Source organism: Catharus ustulatus, chromosome 8, assembly GCF_009819885.2.
Source record: "Catharus ustulatus isolate bCatUst1 chromosome 8, bCatUst1.pri.v2, whole genome shotgun sequence".
NCBI classification, from domain to species: domain Eukaryota; kingdom Metazoa; phylum Chordata; class Aves; order Passeriformes; family Turdidae; genus Catharus; species Catharus ustulatus.
Genome location: NC_046228.1, coordinates 34,520,747 through 34,541,953, shown reverse-complemented (window position 1 = coordinate 34,541,953; position 21,207 = coordinate 34,520,747). Strand labels below are relative to the sequence as shown.

At 48.2% G+C, this 21,207-nt stretch overlaps 1 protein-coding gene across 6 annotated transcripts in view; it reads left to right on the top strand.

Annotated features, from left to right (window-relative positions):
* The window catches only part of COL13A1 (collagen type XIII alpha 1 chain), an 83,430-nt gene that overhangs the window by 13,884 nt on the left and 48,339 nt on the right, over nucleotides 1-21,207 (top strand). For all 6 annotated transcript variants that reach the window (XM_033066750.1, XM_033066754.1, XM_033066753.1 and 3 more), the window contains 4 exons: nucleotides 13,359-13,366; nucleotides 18,545-18,580; nucleotides 19,189-19,215; nucleotides 20,915-20,965. In XM_033066750.1, the coding sequence (XP_032922641.1) occupies nucleotides 13,359-13,366; nucleotides 18,545-18,580; nucleotides 19,189-19,215; nucleotides 20,915-20,965 (122 nt within the window). The remainder of the gene's footprint in view (nucleotides 1-13,358; nucleotides 13,367-18,544; nucleotides 18,581-19,188; nucleotides 19,216-20,914; nucleotides 20,966-21,207) is intronic.

Below are 21,207 nucleotides of genomic sequence, written 5' to 3'. Positions count from 1 at the left end.
GCCACGCCACCCCCAGAGCACATCTGGAAAAAAAATCGCAGCATAATCATTGCTTAAATACTACCCTCCTTTTTTCCCTGCTTTGTAAGACATCTTCCTGGGAATTCTGTTATTCCCTGAAATTTAAATATATTCCCCCATCCACATTTTTGGGCCCTCCAGAGTGTATACACACTTCAGCCTGGAAAGTTGCTCATGCGCCCTGGGCTACTGCCTGTATTTTGGGTTGGGGTTTGTTTGGTTTAGACATACTGTTGTTTCATTTGTTTTTAAGATGCAAACCACACAATGAATTCCGTGGATTCTGTGAGCAGTTATGAATAAATGGGGATGAACAATTCAGGGAAAAAACCAAACAAATTGTTTGGTCACTTAACTCTCTTTCTCTGTACATGTAGGCTGCTGTGCTCTTAACAGGAGCAGCTTGAGGAGTCACCCCAACCTTTGCTTTTGTCACCTATGTGTTGCCACATCCATGGCTGAGGGATGGGAAGAGGGAGAAAGGATGTCTCTTAAACCTCTAAGCGTCAACTCATCCGGCTTAGTCTGCTTTTGGGATCTAAACCGACTTTATTAAGGAGTGTTTAATTGATTTTAATTAACCTGCTGTTGTTGCCTCAGTGCAGACCAGGAGGGCTTGTGTAAGCCGTGAATGCACTTGTGAGCATGGCCTTCGCTGCAGAATGGTTGGAGAGCTCAAAGCATCCCTGTGGTGCTACCATGCAGTAGAGTTAGGGTGGCAATCACCTCGGCCTTTCTCTCTTCATCCAAAATATGCTTGGAAACAGCCAAAACATTGGAAAAGGAAGGTGATCTGGAGCAGTGATGGGCACAAGTGCTCTGAAAGAGGATGGCCTTTTTTGGTAATTTACATCTGTCTACTTGTTCAGATAATTCCCACTTGCCATGCTCAGGCCTGCCTCCTGTACACCCCAAGGCTCCCCTCTTTGTCTTTTATACACCTTATTTTAAACTTTTTATTTTTGGCCTTTTTTGTTTTAAACTGGCTAGAAGGTAGGATGATTTTCCTCCAAAGACGTGGAATTGCTATTGGACTTTTTTCTCTGGAGGCTGAGCTCTGCCTAGAAGTGCGAACAAATGAACATTTATATTCAGGTGTGCATGAAGCATTAACTTTAATGGTGCTTGTATATTATGGCCCAAATATTATGTCCCAGCCCTGGCTGTTTGATACAGCTGCTCCCCATACAAAACCAGGGATAAACTAACCTATTTCTCAGGCAAAGGTAAGGTAAAGAGAAAGACATTGAAGGAAAGATTTTGGCGCAGATACCTGCCATGAAGTGCTCAGGCCAAAGCACAGATTGAGGCAGGATAAAAGCGTTGTGACTGTGCTGATTTTTATCATGCGATGATCCTGATGTGACCTTTACTGCCCATAACAATCCAGAACAATCCAGTGGCACATGGCACCCCACAGGCAGGCTGGGTTGCCTGTGGGGCACGTCGAGGGCTGCAGCAGGGAGCTTCTGCATGTTCGACGGGTTTGTGTACAGATGTTCGGTGGAAGTGTTTACACCATTGCGTGCCTGCGCCTACAATGTATATGGCACATATGGGCATAAATCAGCGCCTTGACAAAGCAAGGCAAAAACATCCCAGCTGGCTGAGCAAAACCCGAGGAGCACACTGCGCTGCTACTGTACGGCGACGGCTTTGATTCAGCGTGAGCGTGCTACCGGGCTGCAGGATTCTTCCCAGGCCTGGGCTGGGCGCACATGGCCGGGCTGGCTTGCGTCAGCCCTGACGCACGTCCTGGCCCTGCCACGTGTGTGCTGCCCATGCTGGAAGGAGGCTGGGCCCAGCCGGCCGCCAGGGAAGGCCAAGCCCCTTGCGCAAAGCCGAGCAGCGCTGGAAACGCTGGCAATACTGAAAATGCTGAAAATGCGCAGCATGGGCCGAAGGAGAGGTGCAGGCACCCAGCGGCTCGCTCCGAAGCTGTGCCCAAGGGGACTCTGGTGCCAGTGTAGGTGCTGCCGTGCACCAAGCGTGATGGGGAGGTAAAAAGTGGGGTGCTGGGATGGCTCTGGTGTCCCTGTGGTGGGGCACAGAGGAGTTTTGCAGTGGGATGCAGAGGAGCCGTCCTCTCCAAGGTTTCTGCTTTCAGTGTGGTGATACCTGATTCCCTGCTGCCTTTTCCGGGCATCTGCCTACACCTTTGCCCTGCTGGGGGAGCAAGGACCAGGCTGATCTGCCGCTGCCCGAGGGTGTCCCAGGACGCAGATCAACAGGAAGAGGGGAAGGGCAGCTTTCCTTCCCGCGGATCGCCTTTCAGCCCCGGTGCCAGGCTGGGGCCGCAGGTACGCTGATGGTACAGGGGCAGAGCCAGCCTTTAAAAGGGAGAGGTTGCATCATGTGGGGCTGGGCGGGCCTCGGGAGGCAGAAACCTCATCTGTTAAACATATACCGCCCCCCCTCCGCCGGGGAACATTCAATCCTCTCTTTGATGGACGTCCAAGAAAATACTTCTTCCACATCCTAAACTTGTTAGCACCAGTTAATCATCTTAACCTTCTTCCCCTCCGAACACACTCCGATGAGTTTCCCATCGCTGGCAACTGTTGAAGACGCAGTGACGCTTTTAGTGCCAGCCTTTGCAGGCGAGCGTGCGACCATTAATTATTGAACCTCCTGGCTGTCCCCGGGTGGGGCAGCAGCAGCCCACACCTCGTGCTGAAGCCCCTTGGAAGTGACTGTCTGATGAGTCACTTTGAGGTTGGATGCACCTGATGCAGCTCTCCCCTTCCAGGAACTGTACCAGGTCTGTGCGTGGCCTCTTTGGCATTATGAATGCCTTGTGAAGCAGAAGCCCTGGAAAGTATTTGTTTGCGTTAGAGCGATGCTCAAACATCCCAGAATAACACTGCAGAATGTCAGCAGTGTGGCAGTCAGAGGGGTTGGAGAGATGTGCTGTGTGTGGGGTCTGTGCCATGCACCTGGTGAGAGGAGTGGGCTGTGACATCACACCTGGTAGCTGGGTATCTGCCCTTTACTGCATCTGAATATTTCTCCCCTTTCCAGTCTGAAACCTCCTGGTTGCCCATTGTGTGTCTTTGGTTTTCCCCTCAAAATAAGGTTGTGTTTCAGATAGAAGAAAGGTGCATCCATCCCCTCTGCAGTGCCCAAGGCTCTTTGATGTGCCCTTTGATGCTCTCTACCTCTTGCACGCAAGGGATTGGGTGGCAGCCCGCTTGCATGGGCTGCCTGGACCAAAGCAGGGCTCGGATGATTCCTGTTCTGCTTGCCAGTCCTGTTCTAGCCTGGCTGCTGAGACTCAGTGTCTGTTTCTTCCTCATGCAGTGCCTTGGGTGAGCAGGCGGTAATTAAATCAGCGTATTCCCCGGAGGGGGGCAGCTGATTAACAGCACATGGGGGGCTGAGGCACACACGGGCAGTATCAATCCGTCGTTTGCCTCACTCCTCTCCCTTAGGATGTCTGGTTTTTTACTTTTTTTTTTTCCTTTCTTTCAAAGAGAAAATGAAGATTATATCAGCTGAGCTGGAATCTGAGCTGACAGAGCTTTGTGCGAGGGACTTGTTTATTATGATTTGGTGTTGCTCCGGGCAGTGTGTCCGCCTCGCTGGGGACCACCCAGCTGTCCCATCCATACCAGGCTCCCCTTGCTGGGCAGCTCAACCAGCAGCAGGTAGAGGACCTTTTGGGAGGGCTCTTCCAGAGGCTGAACCTGGTGCTGGAATGCAGCACTGGGTGGATGCAGCCAGATCCTGGTGGCTGCTCTTTTCTTGTCCTTCTCCTCTGTCATCTGCTGCTGCTGTCCAAGGGAGGAGATGTTGCTGGAGGCAACAGCAGCTGCTGGGAGTTGGCCTCGTCCCTAACGGAGCTGAAGAACACAATGGGCTGGGATTTTTTAAAATCCTTTTTCTTGTTTAGTTTTTAAATATTAGCTCCTTATTAGAGCGATTCTGGCAGCAAACAGGGAGTAGTTATGTCTCCCAAAATGGCAGTCCTTGCCTACAGATTAACTTCCCCTTAGACCCTACAATATACAAGCGCCACAAATATGAAAGAGGGGTTGAAACCCCAAAATCACCCACAGAGCTTACAGGTTTGTGGCACTCCCCTGGTCACAGCGAGGGAGCCGCGTGTCAGCTCTCTGCTCAACAGGGAGCAGTGTACCTGGCTCTGACCCCTCTGAAACCCAGGGAGAAGCTGTGGTATTGTGAGGCTCTTTGTCATCCCCTGTGCAATGTGCTTTAATGTGGCCTTAAAAACAGAAGAGAGGAGAGGGAGCAAGAAATGTGTTTTTGTTCTGAAGGGTGTAGCCTTGTGTTTTTTAGTTTATCCCCAGTTCATGTGTGTGGTGATCTCTTGCTTATGGATGACCTGAGTGCTTACAGAAAAAGTTTATTTTCTGGGGAAGCAGGTGGAGATGGGGGTTATCAAGTGTGGTTGTGATGAGTATTTCTGTCTCTGAATTCCAAAGCCATCCTGGATAGATCCCTGTGCTCTGCTATTGCACTAAACTGTGTCTTAATGGGTAGGGTCCTGGAGTTTCTCGGGATGGTGATGGGAAGTGGCTCTCAGGCCCTGTAGGAAGGGAAGCTACAAACATGTGACTCTTGGCTCGAGGGTTGGTGTGGGGCATGCGCCATCCCCAGCCCACATGGTTTGGCATGCACTCAGCCATTCCCCTCTCCTCCACATGGGTTTTTCTACGTGCCTTTCCCATGCAGCAAACTGTTGGAGACCTTGGTTCTCATTCCTTCTCTTTGGTCTCTTCTAGAACAGTGAGCATTTCCTGTTTTGATAGAATTTGCCTCTTTAGCAGTGGATGAGAAGCCTCAAGCTTTTTTTACCAGGTGTACCACAAGGCCCATGTACATTAGAGAAACTTCTCTCTAAATATAATGCCCTTTTCCCCTTGTGCCCTCAGGGCCTTTCCTTTTGTCTGGGAGGAAGAGCTTCAGAGTAACTCATGTGTAAACTTGCTTGGTTTTCCTCCAGGTTATTTTTTTCTCTACTCTGGGAGGAAGGGACAGTATTTCTTGTCCATTTTCATCGTGTTCCCTTTTCTTTTTGAGATGATAGTGGGACTTCTCACTACCTTAAAAATAACCACTTGTATGCCTAAATAAGAAAAAATCTTGCCCTCTCGAACAAGATGGAGGTCCTGACAGAATTTAGCAGATGTACTGAGTCAAATTTGCTGTGTTGGGAAGATGAGAGATTACAGGTGCCTTCCAGACCATGCTCAGCAGGAGTCAGCAGTTGGTTGGGGTTCCTTCTTTGCCTTTCCACTTGGATGGCTCTCTCCGTAGTGTGTGCTGTGCATCTGGTGTTGGCACTGGAGGCAGCAGGGAGGGGATCTGCACGCTCAGTTCATTCTAGGTAAGGGAAGCCAACGCAGGTTTTCTCCATATGTGTGTACTGCCCCAGCCTGGCTCCCACTGGGCACGGGGTAGCCAAGCCAACTTCTCCAGCTTGAGATGTGCTAAAAAGCATCAGCTAGAGTTGGCTGAATGAATACTCTCCTCTTCTGCTCCATAAAACACGCTGAGAAACCCACTTGGGCTCATAAACCCCATCACATTTTTCCTTTTGAAAGGACTAGCATCAGCCCCACTCTCCTCCCACATGCTCTGTTTGGAAACAAGGCGACGCATCAGGAAGAGCCTGAAGGAAGAATTTATGGTGTCTCTAATTAGTCAGTTTGTTCCATCCTTGAAGGAGAGGATAACGAGCGACAGGGATGCATTGCTGGCCTCTGGAGGAAGAGCACTGTGGCTAGGCTCATGTCCAACTGCTGATAGGGTAATTAGTGGTAACTGGGAGCTATCAATCATCTGGGCTGGAAGAATGTCTCGGCTAAAGGAAAGACCCTCCCAAACATTTTCATAACTCAAAAGGGTGTGAGACAGGGTCTGGAAGACAGTACTGGCAGTCCGTGAGGTATTTGAGGAAGGAGTCTATTAAAAGATAAATTGAACACAATGGTCTTTTGTTCATCCCTGGGTAGGTGACAGAATTTGCTGTTATAAAAGTTGCAAAGTATTTTGGAAGGAGGAAGGAAGAAGAAAAGAGTTAGCAGATGGAAAAGAGAGAAGAATAACAAAAATTAGGGGAGGGGAGAAAAAAGTAATAGTGCACTAGTTATTAAAATTAGCTGTTAATTGCAAAAGTTATATAGGATTTAAATGAATTATGCAATTTACCAAGTGAATAAAGTGTGCCGTTTGCATTTGAAGTGCATGAGCAGAGAAATTTATTCAAATAATTATTAGCTTAGTAAGGTCCAACTTTCTACTATCCCCAGACAACCACATCATGAGAGAGATTGTAACTTTCAGCAGGAAGTAAAAATGCCACGGATTTTGGTTTTTGCTTCACCCAGCCATGATTTACTTTGGCCATTTTTTCCTTGTGGTTCCTTCCTAATTCTGCAGCTCTCTGAGGAATAGGGCTTGTGCAGGGCCTGGCTGAGTGCTGAAGAAGCGGCCAGCTCCTCAGTGCAGAAGTGAGAGACTCCTCTTGAACAATCAGCTGCGATTTTCCAGCTGGTTTGGATCTCTCCAGAGCTTTCAGATGCCACCTTCTTATTCCTGGAGGGGAAGAGGATGTGTTAGGGGATGTAGGGTGGCAGTTCCAGAGAGGTTATCAAACATCTGCCAAAGGTTGTTGGGGTGGTGCCTTTTTTGAATTGGCACTCTTCAGGCTAAGAGTTGTGAGGTGCTTCTGGTGCTCAGGTGTTTGAGGTGGATTTCAAAAACACAGGAGCTGGGAATTGCTGGGGTGGTGCTCCTGGAGAACAGGAGCTGGGGAAGGAGTTGTGAAAACTCAGCAGCCTGACAGAGAAACTGTTGAAGGCACGAGTTGGAGTTGTCCCAGTGCAAAGAAGCTACAGGAAGAGATCAGCTAAAGAAAATCATGAAGTCTTCAGCAAGGTGAGTTTCAAGACAGGAGGAAAGTAAAGCTGGAAGGATTTAAAATGAATGGCTATGCATGATGAAAATCTGGGAGCCCAGGGTGAGGTGGGACTGTCAAGGACACCAAGAAAAGGCTGAAGTTGTTCCTTGTGAGTGAGGAGGAGACCTTCCTCCTCACCAGGGCATGAATGCCAGATGCACCCGAGAACAAGGATATCTTAAAGAAAAGAGCCTTTGAGGACTCATGAGAATAAGTGACATGTCAGAACATAAGGGCAAGGCAGAGATGGTGACAGGGAGGAACTCATATTTCCTCTGTGAGTAAAACCCTGTGGATAAGGTAAATAGACACCACGCCTTCTGCCTTCACTAAGTTGTCTGCCATTGACTCATGCAGTGAGCTGGGGAGGCAGTTGCTGTTTAAGAATTACTTTTCAAGAGACAAAAAGGCCACTGAGGGGAAGCAATGAGAACAACCAGAGGTCCAGAAAACATGGCCTCTGCGGAGAGACTGGAAGAATTAGGTTTTGTTTAGTCTAAGGACAAGAGAAGACTGAGGAGCAGGACAGCAGACATCAAATACATGAGGTAACCGCAAAAAGGAGAGAAATAAAAAAATTCTCTTCTTTGAATTTGCTGTGCATCAGAGGTCACTGACTGACTTAAACAACAACACTGGAAATTTTGGGTAGTCTCTAAGAAAGATAATAAATATGACCTTATGAATCAGGGCTTGGGTATTGCCTGGACTGGATCACTGGGGAAGCACGTGGTGTCGCTATCCTCAGAGGACAGCAACAGGTTAGAGAAATATTTGCCCAAATGGGCTAGGTACAGACTTTTTATTCCTTTGGTTGCTTTGAAGATGTTCCCTCCTCAGTTTCATGTCACTCTCATTTCACAGGAATCCTTTAATCTCTGTTTGGTTTGCTCAGGGGAGGCAGAAGGGGAAGAGAAAGGGGGATAGTCAGGAACAGCAGTTTTGGGCTGGTGGTTTTCTGGAGCCTGGGGGAATGCTGGCTCTTTGGCAGAAGGTGGTGGAGTGGAATGAGTCTGCCACCATAAGGTTTCCATTTACCATCCAGGGGTCCACATCACTACTGGAAAACCTTGGGGGGGCCTTCAAGCATGAAAACCCACTGGGTGAGCTGACCCTGGGAGTCTTTCCCAGCCTGGATTTCTTTGCTTTCTGTGGTGCTAAATGGTTCAGCATGGCAGGGACAAATGTGATTGTTTGCTGCTTGGGAAGAGGTTGCTGACCCATGGATGCCTGCCCAAAATGAGCGTTGTGCTGCCCAGCATTGACCATCCCACCATCTCTCCCCTGGCAGTGCCAGAGGGGCTCTGTTTGTCCTGGCTGCAGCCAGCACTGTGTGGGCCATGTGCTCTTGACCCTTTCTTGCCCTTTGTTTTTGCAAGGGGCTCTCCCAGATGTTCGTCAGAATATTTCTGCTTGAATATTGTTGAGCACTTTAATTTGCCTAACGGGCTGGCTGTGGTTATGCCAAAGGCCCCACTTACCCTTATCAGATTCTTCTGGCTCTGGAGGCTGATTGTCTCCGTTGTCCTTATTTTGAAACAAGCAAAGATGTTTGGAGATGCACTTGGGATCTGTGATTAAACTCTGCTAGCAGACCCCCTCTTTTATTTTTGAGACTAATGCTCAATCATGTTGATTTTTCTGTGAGGCTTCACCTTGGTGTCTGCTTTGATCATAGCATCCTGTGGACTTTTTTTGGTGCTGTGCTTGCGGCCTTCTGCTTGGCTTGGGCTGGTGCTGGTGGTGTGCTGGGATGCTCAGAGTGCCTGAGCAGTGACTTTTATCCTCAACAGCTGCTGATATTAACTGCCGAGTCTCGGTGATGTCATGGGTTTGATTTTAGGGGCGAGCTTGGATGACTGGCATAACCTGTTGCCTCAACTTAGCGTTGGTCGCATTTTTTGGTCCTTTCACTGTCCAACATTTCTGCAATCCTTTGAAGAACCTCTTGCCACTCTGCAAGGGTGTAGCCAAGAAGGGAATGTTTTAGGGGTGGAGGAGCCTGGCCTTTTATAAGGGCCTTCTGCTCTCTGGAATGAGTTATCCATACAGATTGTCTGCCACTGCTGAGAAAACCTGAAGCCAAATTACTGGAGGTTGTGCTTTGGGTAGTCAGTGTTTAAAATTTTTCCTATTATTTTCAAGATTTTTTTGTCTTTTTTTTACAGCTAATAATAATGAATTTTAACAAGGCACATGGCATTTTTGCTTTTTCATTGGAAGTTCTCTGAGTTAATGTTCCCTCCACCTTCCCTTGTATCATTTGTCCCCTGATGGAGGTAGGGAAGTTGGCTCTAGAAGAGTATGAGTACTCTGGATGTGTAATGTGAAAACTGCAGCATGGCCAGTGTTTAAAACAGGGCAAACCCATTGTTTGTGCTCCGTGCACCCAGCTGGGGCATGCCTGCTCCAAAATGGGGTCAGTCTGCACTGAATGCCCATGGAGCCATGAATTAAGGGTTCCATGCCACCCTGGGTAAGGTCATGCTCAGGCTGCTGACATTTTAATCAGCATTTCATAACTAATTGCCTGGCCACAGCTATCTTGTTATCAATTAACATAGCCCTGAATGTCAGGAAGTAACAGTATCTCTCTAACTCCCTAAGGCTGGCTTCTGGGTCTGTGAAATGGCTGGATTTCCTCACAGGGATGGATTACATGTTTGCATCTTCCCTGCTGCTGGAGTGTGTAGTAGGGATGACCCAAGTAAGCAACAACAATGTCTTCGTGTTCCCTCTCTCTCCTTGTCTTATGTATGCTATACAAGAGGAAAAAAAAAGCCTTGTATGTGAGTTCTTGGAGCAGGCTGGAGGATAGACACATTGCAGACACTGTACTGCCTGAATCCAAGAAATTAGAGGGGAAAAAATAAGCAACAGCATTTGGGAACCTTTTAAGAATGGACACTTTTCCAGACTTCAGGAAATGCCTGTGAGTAGATGGGATCATTTCAGTGATCCTCTCGGTCCAGAGGGCACTGCAGCCTCAAGCTGGAGAATATCTCTGTCATCAGCAGTAGGCCTCTCACCAAACCTGCTCCTCTTTGTCCAGCTTGTAACATCTGATAGTCTGGAACATGATTAGGATAAATTTCTGAGGCCAAACAGTGTGGAGGGTGGCATTTTATCTCTCTCAGTGGGTGAGAGAAAAGGAATCATTGCAGTTCTATTGTGGTCAGTGGCTGGTTGAACAGGCCATGAGATCAAGTGAGCAGAGGGCTCCTTGCTGTTCACCACAGGTGTGGTCTTCCTGTATGTGCAATGAGGTGGAATTGCCCTTAAGGTGGCTGCTCATTTGCTCACTTGGGCTACGGAAAGGCAGAGCTTCTTTCAGGAAGTTTTCTGTCTGCGCAAAAACCAGAGCAGCTGAGAAAGGACAGTGCAGATGGTGCTAATTTCCAGAGGCCATATGTTTGGAGGGACCTTGGGTACCCCTACAAGAATTCTTTGTTTTCTCAATGCTCAGTTTCAAAGGTACTCTGGAGGTCTCCTCTTCGCAGGAGACCACTGCTTCCTCCCACTCGTCCACTCCTGACACGTTTTCTCCGTCCCCTCCTCCGTCCCCCGCTGCTCCACAAGCCTCACAGCTGGATAAACAGCACTTGCAGTCACTTACAGCTCTCCAGTGCCTTCCAGCACGGAGAGATGCTTCCTGAGCAGCCCGCCGTGGGTGGACGCTCGTGCTGCAGCCCGTGTGCCAGCACTGGCACTGCTCTGGTCCCAGCAAGATCAACTTCAGAACACACGGGGTCTGGAGGTGCTAATTGCAAGTGTGGGCTCTCTGTCCATGCAAGCCTGAGGAATTTGGTGGTCTGGAAGCTCCGGGTGTGTCTGCTGGTTGGGCTTTGCTGTGGAATGGGCTTGGAAAACATTCACAGTTGCTTTTATCGCTTCTCTGTTGACTGTTTGCATGGAAAGGGGATCTAGCTCATCTCCTGTGCAGCACCACCTCTGTCTCACCCTAAAAGAGCCTGCTGTAAGGAGAGGAGGAGCCCCCAATAGGTGGGGTTTGTACTTGTGGGTGTTAAGGTTGTTGGCTCCTGGTTGTTTGTGGAGCTTTTTGGAGTTCACCACCAAGACCTAGACCACGAGGGGGCAAGCAGGCCAAGTTTCCACATGGCTGCCCCAAACTGGCTGGGTCTGCAAGAGACATGGGACACAGGGACTACATGCAGTGGTGGTGTGGTGGCTCTGTTGCAGTTCAGGTGGCTTTTGTAAAGGGTCCTGTGCAGCCAGGTCAGCTTGTGGGTTTGTTGCCTTGGCTTGCAGGGTTGTCACATCCCTGTCCAGGCCAGAGCAGCTCTGTCAGAGCTTTGTCCAGGGCTGAGCTCACTGCACTGCTGATGGTTGGAGCTGTTGAGAGGAGAGGCTCAAGTATCTCCCTCCTCCTTTACCCACTCTTCCCTCTAATGTGCATCAATTTACTACTTCTATTAGGGACTGAGCCACTTTAGAGCCTCTGCTCCTCCTTGTCATTTATCACTGTGACACAATATGACCAAAGCATTTTGCTGAAGCTTTATTTTGCTTCGTAAAATCCCCTATGCTTTGCAACAGCTTACCCAGCAGCACCTCCTCCCTTCCTGCTTCTTTAGGACATCTTTCCTCCTTCCTCCTCCTTCTCCTCCTCCAGTCATGCAAGATGATGTTGCTTTTGGAAATGACTCTGTCTGAGAGCTTCACTTTCTGCTGGGTCACACGGATGATCCCGGCATTTGAAGCCCAGTCCCTGCATGGTCTCTCCCGATTGACTTATGGCAGCCAAGACTGTGTCCCTGCAGCTCACTGAGGAGTGTTTATACAAGACTGTGCAGTCCCCTTCACATAACCATTAATTTTATAGGGGGCACCTAACAGAGATGGGCCTCCACTAGCCTTCCCTCCTTTGATCTGTGTGGGGAGTGTGGCCCAGGGCTGCCAGCATTGCTGATTTACTTTGCTCTGTGCACGGAGCTTCTGGAGCAAACAAGAACTTGTGTTTGCTCTCAGTGGTATGGCAATACCAGGCTGTGCTGCTGCCTGGTTCTGTCTGGGCTGCAAGGGCAGGGGTGGTTCATGTCTTTAAGTTTTTCTTTTAATATTAGCTCAGCAGTTCAGTTCATGCAATCCATGAGTCCACGCAGACAGGTAGGTGGGTTATTAAGGGTCTGTGGCGTTGCTAATGGAAATAAAGTCCGTGTGTTGGCAAGCTATAAGTACTGACCTTGTGACAGGGCACTCAGTCTGAAACAAAATCTCTCCAAAACAGTTCTCTCACAGAACTTTATTGTCATCCAAGCCAGACTCAGAAAACTCTAGGTTTTTTTGTTTTTTTCCTTTCTTTTCTGCCAGTCTGGAATAAACTAGGATTCCGGCATCAGTCTGACCTTGCCCTCCTAAATGAGCTGTCTGATCAGAAGCCCTTTTGTTGTTTAGACTTGGTGTACCAAGCAGGACAGTCACCTCAGCATCAACACCAGTGGTGGGCAATTGCCAGGCCAACCAAATCTGGGTCGCCCCTGAGCTCCTGGGCAAAATTTGATTGGAGTTGTTGTGAGTTGTTGAGCCTTCCAGCTGCGAGTGTTGTATTTAGCTCTGTGAGCCATCATAAAAGTGGTTATTATTTTTTGTATTTTAATCAAAAGTTGCTTTCTAGAGGTAGCCTCTTCTGATCAGCCACAATGAAAGTTGTGTCTAACAGCAGCTTTTGACAGGGCAGTTTCAGGTCACCAAACCTGCTGTGAGAGAGTCATGCTTAGGGAGAGATTTCCAATGTGGAAAACGTTTGTTCATCCCAAATCTCCAGTTTCTTTTGTGGACATTCAGCCAGGGGTATTTTCAGGATGAGAACGTATTCTGCAGGTGCTCACTGTGCAAAGAGGAGGTTGCTGCCTGTTATCTGTCAGCTCGCCTGTTATACTGCTTAGCCTTCCTTCTTGGCACTCCAAGAAGAGAAAAAAAAAAAAAGAAAACAGAATGTCTATAAAGTATGGAAAATGTAGAAACCCCTGACAGTTGTATGGTGTGTCTTGCTTCTCCCACAGAGAGGAAACCACAAAATAGTGAGTCCAGGGGTTTCTTTCCGCACACACAATATCTGTCAGGATTTTGAGGAATTTTCTGGGAACTGATGAAAGAAATGTGCTGTTTAAGCCCTGATACATATTGTACAACCATTCTGATGCAGAGCTTCACACTGGCAGGTTCCAAAAAAAAGATTTCCAAAATAAAAGAAACCCAAAGGTTTTGAAGGAATTTCTTCCAAGAGGGGAGTTTGGCTTCTATGGGATCAGAAGCAGAAGAGAAGGGGAAAATTTGCTTGTATTAAAGAGAAGATGTACCTGATGTCTTTAATAGCTGTAGTTTCCTTGTTAACCAGTTCACAAGATCAATTAAAAAAATAATTATTGTTTATTTTTCTTCTCTCTTTCAGGTCCGCCTGTAAGTACCAAACCTCTACAGTTTTAAAAGCTACTGACACGGAGTCTGTGGGGCACGAACTTACAGCCTCCTCTCTGTGGTGTCTGCTCTGGTAGCCACCTTTGCAGTCCTGGTAGCCACCTTTGCACTCCTGGCAGCCTGGGCTATCCCAAACAGCAAGTACTGCGGGAGCTTGGGGTGGGATTGCTCTTGGCTACAGCTCAACCTCCGAGGTGGAGCTGGGGGGAGCACAGGGATGGGGCCGTGGCAGATTCACGTGGTGCAGAGATCTGTGTGTTACCAGCTGGCCCCGCAGCCTCTGGGGAACTGGCTCCATGCGCTTCACATGCATGGGATGCCACGTGCTGAATGAGATGTGTTTGCAGAAAAGGGAAAGATAGATCACAAACACATGGCAGGGGCTGAGCTGGAGGGACTTGCTCCCTGCTACTCACCCGGGCTGGCTGAGCTGCTGGGCCTTCAAGTATAGCTGTGCAACTATCAATTTCAGAGGAAAAATTGTGTTGACAGCTTCCTTTTCAAATGTTAGCTAATGTAAAACCTCAGCGCAGACAATTTGGGCTTCAGGAAAATAGCTAGGTTATTGCAGAAATTTTCTTGCAGCTATTAGGAGACCCACAGTGAATCAGGAGCAGCAATGCAAAGACTGAATCCTGAAGCTCTCAGGATTGTAAAGAAACGCTGCATTGTCTCTAGCATGGTCCTTCCAGAGGAAATGGTTTATACCCGTGTTACAATAGAGGGACTATTCAGGGTTTGTGTGAAGGAACATGAGAAGTTAAACATACGGTAGTCATCTTTTGTCTGTTCACGCAAAAATGTCTTAAACAGTTTGCAGATGACATTCTGAGTGGTAGTTGCTGCACAATCTATTTTCTTTCCCCTTTCATCAGGCTGAAATGCTATAGACTGAACTCCCACAGATATATGAGCACAGACCTATTTAATGACAGCAATCTTCCAAAAAGTTGCACCTCCTAGGCCAAAAGGTCTGAAAGCGTTTCACAGCTGGAAACCCTGATCCACACAAAACTTCAGCGATAGCTTATCCCAGGGGCTTTCAGGACTGGCTGCTGAAGTGGATGTATTTCAGCATTAGCTGTAGCTTTTTGGGAGGACAGTACCTCTCTGCAGGCAGCTGCAGCTGACTCCTCTGCCACTTCAGCCTGGGCAGCCCACATGTTAGCACTAAAGGGATGAGGTGGGCACCACACTGGTAGTGGTGTTGGCATTTCTACTGTTGCTGTGAGAAATTAGAGAGAAATCACTAGATCAACACAGGCATCTTCTAGAGAGCAGCCAGTGCCTTTGTGGGGTGAGGAAGGCGCACGCTCCAGGCTTCCTCTACAGCAATAAGGGTTAGAAACCTAATATTGTAATGAGAGATTGAAGCCTGGCAGAAGCACATGGGACCACCAGAGAAGTGCTGACATTGTACGCTACCGTATCCTGGCTTATTGCGACCCCCTGAACCTGTCTGTGCAAGCAGACTTCTAGAGCAGGCTCTGAGGAATGCTACAGCCAATGGAAATAACAAGAGGAAGCTGGGCAGACTGAGTGTTCTTAGCCAAAGCAGAATTTGTCTTGGACTGGTAGGACCCTCATCTCATTCAGGACCTCTTGGGTTTCTGATCAGCTGGCAAGCGAGATCAGCTCAGTCACGGTGAGCAAGAGTTCAGCTCTGAAGAACCGAATGAGTCCTTCATGTCACTGAAATATTCCCCCACTTCTCCATATTTCTTGTGATTGAAATGGAAATGGTTTAATGAGCAACAGCCTGGACTCCTGCCTGGCTGACTGTCATACACACTGCTCTGGATAGTGACCCCAAAGCAATGACCACCCTACATCTCTGTCCCGTTTTTGTCTCCAGCTTGCAAAAGAGAACGCACTGTGTGACAGGGCTTAACTCCCCGTGCTGGTGCTGGCTTGAGTGTGGAGATGGGCAGAAATACTCCTTAGAAATGCACTGAGCCCTGCTTGCAGTTTAGGACAACAAGGATAAAAGCCAGGGAAATGGATGAGCAGCACCACAACAGCAAAAAGGAACTTCATGTTCTTCTCTTGCCCAACCAACCTTCCACCCTTATTCCTGAAGTCAGTCAAGGCTTTGGTGAAGGCAAGGGCAGCCCGCAGTCATGTAAGATATTTGATGAGATTGGGACTAAAGGGGCGAAGGAAGGAAGTGATGAAATCGTGCAATAGTCCATTTGCTGTCTGGACCACATCCGAAGCAAATGATCCTCTCACGGACATTTTCTCTCCCATTTCTGATCATGCAACATTTCTGTGGCAACTGCAGCAACTCCATACATGAAAAAATAATATTTAGCAGATGGAAGCTGAGGAAGAAAGTCAAAGCCCTCTAATTAGCTTGTTCTCCATGGACTTGCAGATACCTTCAGAGCTCGTGTGGAGAGCTGTGGGTAGAGTCGTGCCAAAAGGAGAGAAAACTTCACAAGCAGGAGATTAGGAAACCAAAGCAATCAGAGCTGATGGTCAAGGAGCTGTGGAGAGGTTTTTTTAACCATTCTGTTTCCTAAATCATTCCATGTGATTCCACGTCTTCCCTTCAGAGTTTGAGGCTAGCTTTTGCTGTTTTGCTGTATTTTGTTACAGGGCCTCACAGAAAGGCCCCAGCTCCTGGTAAATACTTCACTGTTTCTGTTTCATCCCCTCATTCTTTCTGTCTGGCAGTACTTTGATCAGGAGGCCCCCAGCATTCATGAGGTGGTAGAAAGTAGACTTGCATAAAAAAACGTGACATGGAATAGAATATTGCAAACAGGACATGGCCCAAACAGAGTAGGGACCACAGGAGCTTTGTAGGTCCAAACTTAAAGGGTAGTATAATCCTCATGGACTCTGCTGTGTGTGGGCAACACTACTTTTGAAGATGTCTTTAAGGGTCTGGTTGAAGAGGCAAAGTGTTCAGTGTTCTCACTGATGGGATTTGCTAGTTGCAGCAGGATTTAGAAGGCCTAAGTCACCTTGGGACAAATGCAAAAATCCATAACAACAGTATCTGCATCTGAGTTAGTCATGACTGAGGAAGGAGCGTGGGTTTTGGAATTAGAGCAGCATGATTTCCTGGTGGTGGTTCCCTGCTCCCCAGGCTGCGGCTCACCTGGAGACTGCACGAGCCGTAACAGGCAGTTTCCCAGTGAAGGAAATGCAAACTGTGCTGCTGGCTCTCCCCTGACTCAGGACAGAGGCTGCTGGGTGCCTTTCATGCTCTTTTAACTCTGATGTGGGAGCTTCAGGCAGCTTTTCATGACTTTGTACCCAACCTGCACGGTATTATCCACCCACGAGCGCTCTTTGCTGACTCCCTGTCACAGACAACCTTTCCTTATAAACATCTGGCATTTATTTGCTGTCTTACCAGGAGCTCCCCCTTTGCTGCTATTGCTTGGGGGGCTGTGACTCTGCACAGCCACATACCAGACACAATGCAGTCATGTACCACTGCAGGTACTCACAGCAGAGACCTGACACAGCTCAGCCCCCGCCTTGGGCTCTTCACAGCCACGGCAGAGACAGAAGAAGCAAATTCAGCTTTTACCTCAAAAGCCACGCAGCCTGGGCTCAGCTCTGGAGGAAAGCAGCATTTAAGGGACTAAAAGCAGAGGAAAGCTCAGCATTATGTTTTCCAGCAGCCACAAAATAATCCCAGGGCCAGATGCCGACACCGGGAGTTCCACTCACTTGCTGGCACATGGAGATAGGCAAATATTAGCAGGGCTGAGAACCCACCTAAAACCCTGGAAGAAAGCAGCTTCACATAATACATCCTCGAGAAAACTTAAAATCAAGCAGCTGTTTAGGGTTTCATCCATCTGAAAATAGGGTTTTTGCAAAGTGTATATAGCACTTCAATTTATCACAACATATGCTGCATGGGAAGGAATGCCTCCCATACCAAACAGCACCCCCCCAACTCTGCAGAGGGAAGTGGCTGAACTTCCACCAGGGAAGGGTTTGATCCCAAGCAATAATGTTTGAGTTTGGGATACACAGCCTTTGTGTACACCCAGAAGAACAAACAGAGCTAAGTGTCTGTCCCTTCCAGAGATTTCCTATTATGTTCACACGCGCTGGGACCGAACGTGTGGGGAGGCATGAAGAGGTGGCACCAATGGGGCTGGTGTCTCCAGCTGCAGAAACCAGAAAACCAGGTTTATGTCTGCAGACACAGTCAGCCAGGGGCAGGAACATTCTCTTTTACATAAGGAAACCCCAAACATCGCTGGAAACAGAACTGAGGGATTATTATCACGTCATTTTTGCAAAATACAGAGCAAAAGCTACATGACTGCTGAAGCCATAATCAAGATCCTTTAGCAATGAGCTGCTATCTTCCAGATCTGCACAGCCTTCAGTTTTGGTGACCAGGAATGCAGAGGGGATAATTTTTTTTTTTTTTTAATTGCATAGTTACAATTTAGCTGTAAGAGGCAGCCAACTGCCTTGTAGGTAAGTGAGTGAAGAAAATTGTCACTGGTCCTATGTTCATGTGTTTACCAGGCTCTGTCCAGTGTCACCTGACCCAAAGTCCTTCCCAAAACCACTGTTAGGATCACTCACATGCTGACAATGCACTGGGAAGTATCTCAAAGGGGTAGAGGACACTGAAAACAGCTGCTCATATGTCTTCTGCCAGACGTGCTTTTTCCTGTGTCAGCTTGTGTTCTCACATTTTTCTCTTGCCTCTGGACAGGACAGTATTTTCAAGTCTAGGAGAATTGTGTTTTAAAGTGATAACTCTATAAATAAAAAACTAACACCCAGATGACTTTGGTCAAGACAGAGAAAAACGTGACAGTTGGCCACTGCAGGAAGCCAGTTCCCAGGACCTGGATTTTATGAAGTGTTGGAAATAGGGATTGTACTTTGTTTGATTGGAGACTCCGTCTTCCTTTTGCTGCCTAAATTGCTGTATGTAATTTCTGTTGTGAGATGTGTGGGTTTGTCATATGTGGAAATGGACTGGTGGGTCACACATTCTAAAGACAGGTTTGGGCACACACAAACACACTCTGCTCTTTAACTTTCTCCCTCTCAAAATCCCTGGACACTTGCACCACAGTGTGAAGCTGCTGCTGTGGCTTAGTTCATTTGTGCTGTTTTATAACCTTGCTTTTGGCCAGTTACTAATTCCCTCTGATTTTTTGCCAGGGGGACAAAGGTGCGATGGGAATCCCTGGGCGGCCGGTAAGTCAAGCCACCTCTTTTGTGTGCCTTGTCTTTCCCATTCTCTTCCAACCCCTAGGATTTGGGGCTGGGGGAGGGTGGCTTTCAGGACAACCCTTGTCCCTTTGAGCTAAACTACTCTCCCTGAGCCCCACATCACCCCTGGTCTCAGCAGGGTGACCAGTCCTGCAAGCCACATACATGCTGGGGAGGTGTTTCCATTTCACCTGCTGTACTCTCCAGGCCCTCCTCTGGTTCAGCACCCCCCTGTTTGGGTGTCTCCTGCTGCCACTTCATGTGCCAGCTGGGCTTGCTAACCCTGGGTTTGCTAACATGCACCCCTGCTTGCCACTGGCAACTGCTCCTTCCAAATAACTCTGTCCTGAGCAAAGGGAGCCATCCCCTGCCTGGCTGAGCGCTGTATTTTGGAGCTGCTCCTTGCTCAGGCATCCCGTGGTGAGGATGGGGAAGAGGCTGAGGCCACCCTGCTCACCCCAGCCCCATAGCCAGGGTTGGGGGGTGGGAGAGTGTGCCTTTGCCGCTGACGCCTGTGTTTGTCTCTCTTTCCCTTTCTCTCTCTCTTCCCTGCACCCTCTTGCATGTGGCTGTGACGGCTGCCACTGACCCAGGGACTAAAAGGGCAGTCTGGAGAGAAGGTGAGTCAGCCCCTTGTAGCCTGTAGCACCCCCAAACTTGTCCTCTTCTAGGGCCATCCCAAGCTTCCCCATCACAGTCATGGCCACTGCAGCCAGCTTTGGGCTTCCACACCCCTGGGCTGCCCCATCTCCCGTGTCACTGCAAGTATGTTTCCCAAATTCCTTCCAGGCCAGTCAGCCTCCAAAGATGCTGTGTTTCTTGTTTATATGACAATTTACTAACAGCATAAGAGCCAGTGGGCACATGCAGGGCTTCCCTCAAGGCTTCCTGGATTTTAACCATTGACTTTCTCCCCCTCTGGCAGCTCTGCTTGCCCCAAGCAACCTGCAGCTCTCCTCTAGGTTAGCCTGATCCCTGGTGCAGGTGGGAGCAAGGAATAAAAGTGGCATTTCTGACACAGTGGGACCTCTTCCTCCTGAGGAAAGCTGGCAGTGTAGTTTAAGAGTTTAAGTCTGTGGGACACCATCTCACAGACTTTGCCACACAGTGAGTTGGGATTTGTACCCACAAAGAAGTACTGGTTTACAAAGCAGTCCTACTATTTTGAAGTGTTTGGCATTTTAGTGTTGGTATGTTTTTCCCAGAGCTGTGAGTACCTCCCACCTGTGAGAGCAGGGAAATTGAGGTGTTTGGGATTCCTGAAAATCTGAGTAACAATATGCATAAATTAAGAAAGGTATGGATATTCACCTGACAAGGAGGGTCATCTATAGTACCATACCTATTAGATAGAGAGAAAAACACAACAAGGAAGGGTAAAGTAGGATAGAGAGTCTTCTTCCTTGTGTTCACTCTTTGCTCTTTGGAGCCAACCAACATTATCCAACAGACCAGAATTTCCCACCCGAAGCTTTTTTCTGTATATCCTTGCTTTTGTTTCTGGCCAAAGTTTTCATGAAGGGACAGCTGATAGATACAAACAGACAATGGGAAAAAAAGCACTCCTAATTTCCACTGCTTCCCCGAAGCCCTCCGTGAGAGCCTGAAGTCTTTGGCAGTCCATAGCTTTGTTTTGCAGAGTACTTTGCTTTCTTACAGGCTGCTTGGTTTATGGGATGCTCCATCCCAAAGCTCCTCAGCCCTGGGCACTTCTGGAGCTGCCTCTTAGGAATACACCATGTTTCCAAAGAGAGTGACATGTCCTGCCCATCACACGCTGTGGGTGGCTAGGAGTTGGAGAGGCAGCTGTTTCCTCTTCCAGCAAGCACTTTGCTTTGTTTTCATCCACATCTCAACTGAGTTTGAGAAGTATGCAAGCGAGGCATTTCTGGGGGCAACCAAATGAGCTGCCTGCAGCTCCCATTTCCCTGGACCCCAGCACATCCCTCTTTTTCTTTCTTTTGTAGGACACGATCCTCCTGGAACTCGCAGGAAGGAAACAGAAAAAGTTTCAGGCCATCTTTCACACTTGCAATGGGGCAGAACCTCTGTTTTGCCAGAAAGTGTTTTATGTGTTTATACTTCTCCTTGCTGTGCAGCTTCCATTTTCTGGCCCATCTGAGCAGCTCTCAAGGACGTATTTTTTCCCAAAGTGTCAGGCAGGAGCTGTGGGAGGCCAGAACAGCAGCTGCCCCATAAGCCCTGAAGATCTCACACCTAAGGCACCCTCACTTAACCCCAGTCCTGACAGGAATATAGCTGTCTTTGTGTTTTCCCCTCCTGTTCTCACCCCTTTTCCTCTGCTGTGTCTCTCTGCAGGGTGCTCCAGGAGAAGCTGGCATGTCTATCATTGGACCCCGCGGTCCACCCGTAAGTGGCTTCTCTCTATTTTTGTCTGATGCAGGATGTGGGCAAGTTACTGGGAAAGACTTAGGAGGGGCTTTAAGACTCAGCATCAGCTGGAAAGAGCAAAAACCCTGTATAATGTGGTTCCCATGCTGAGCCAGCCTTGGTTTTATACTGCTATTATATACTATATATAATGAAATTATAGCTCATATTCCAGAACAAATGAGGAAGCCTTCCCTTGGCAAGGAAACCAAATTCCTGCA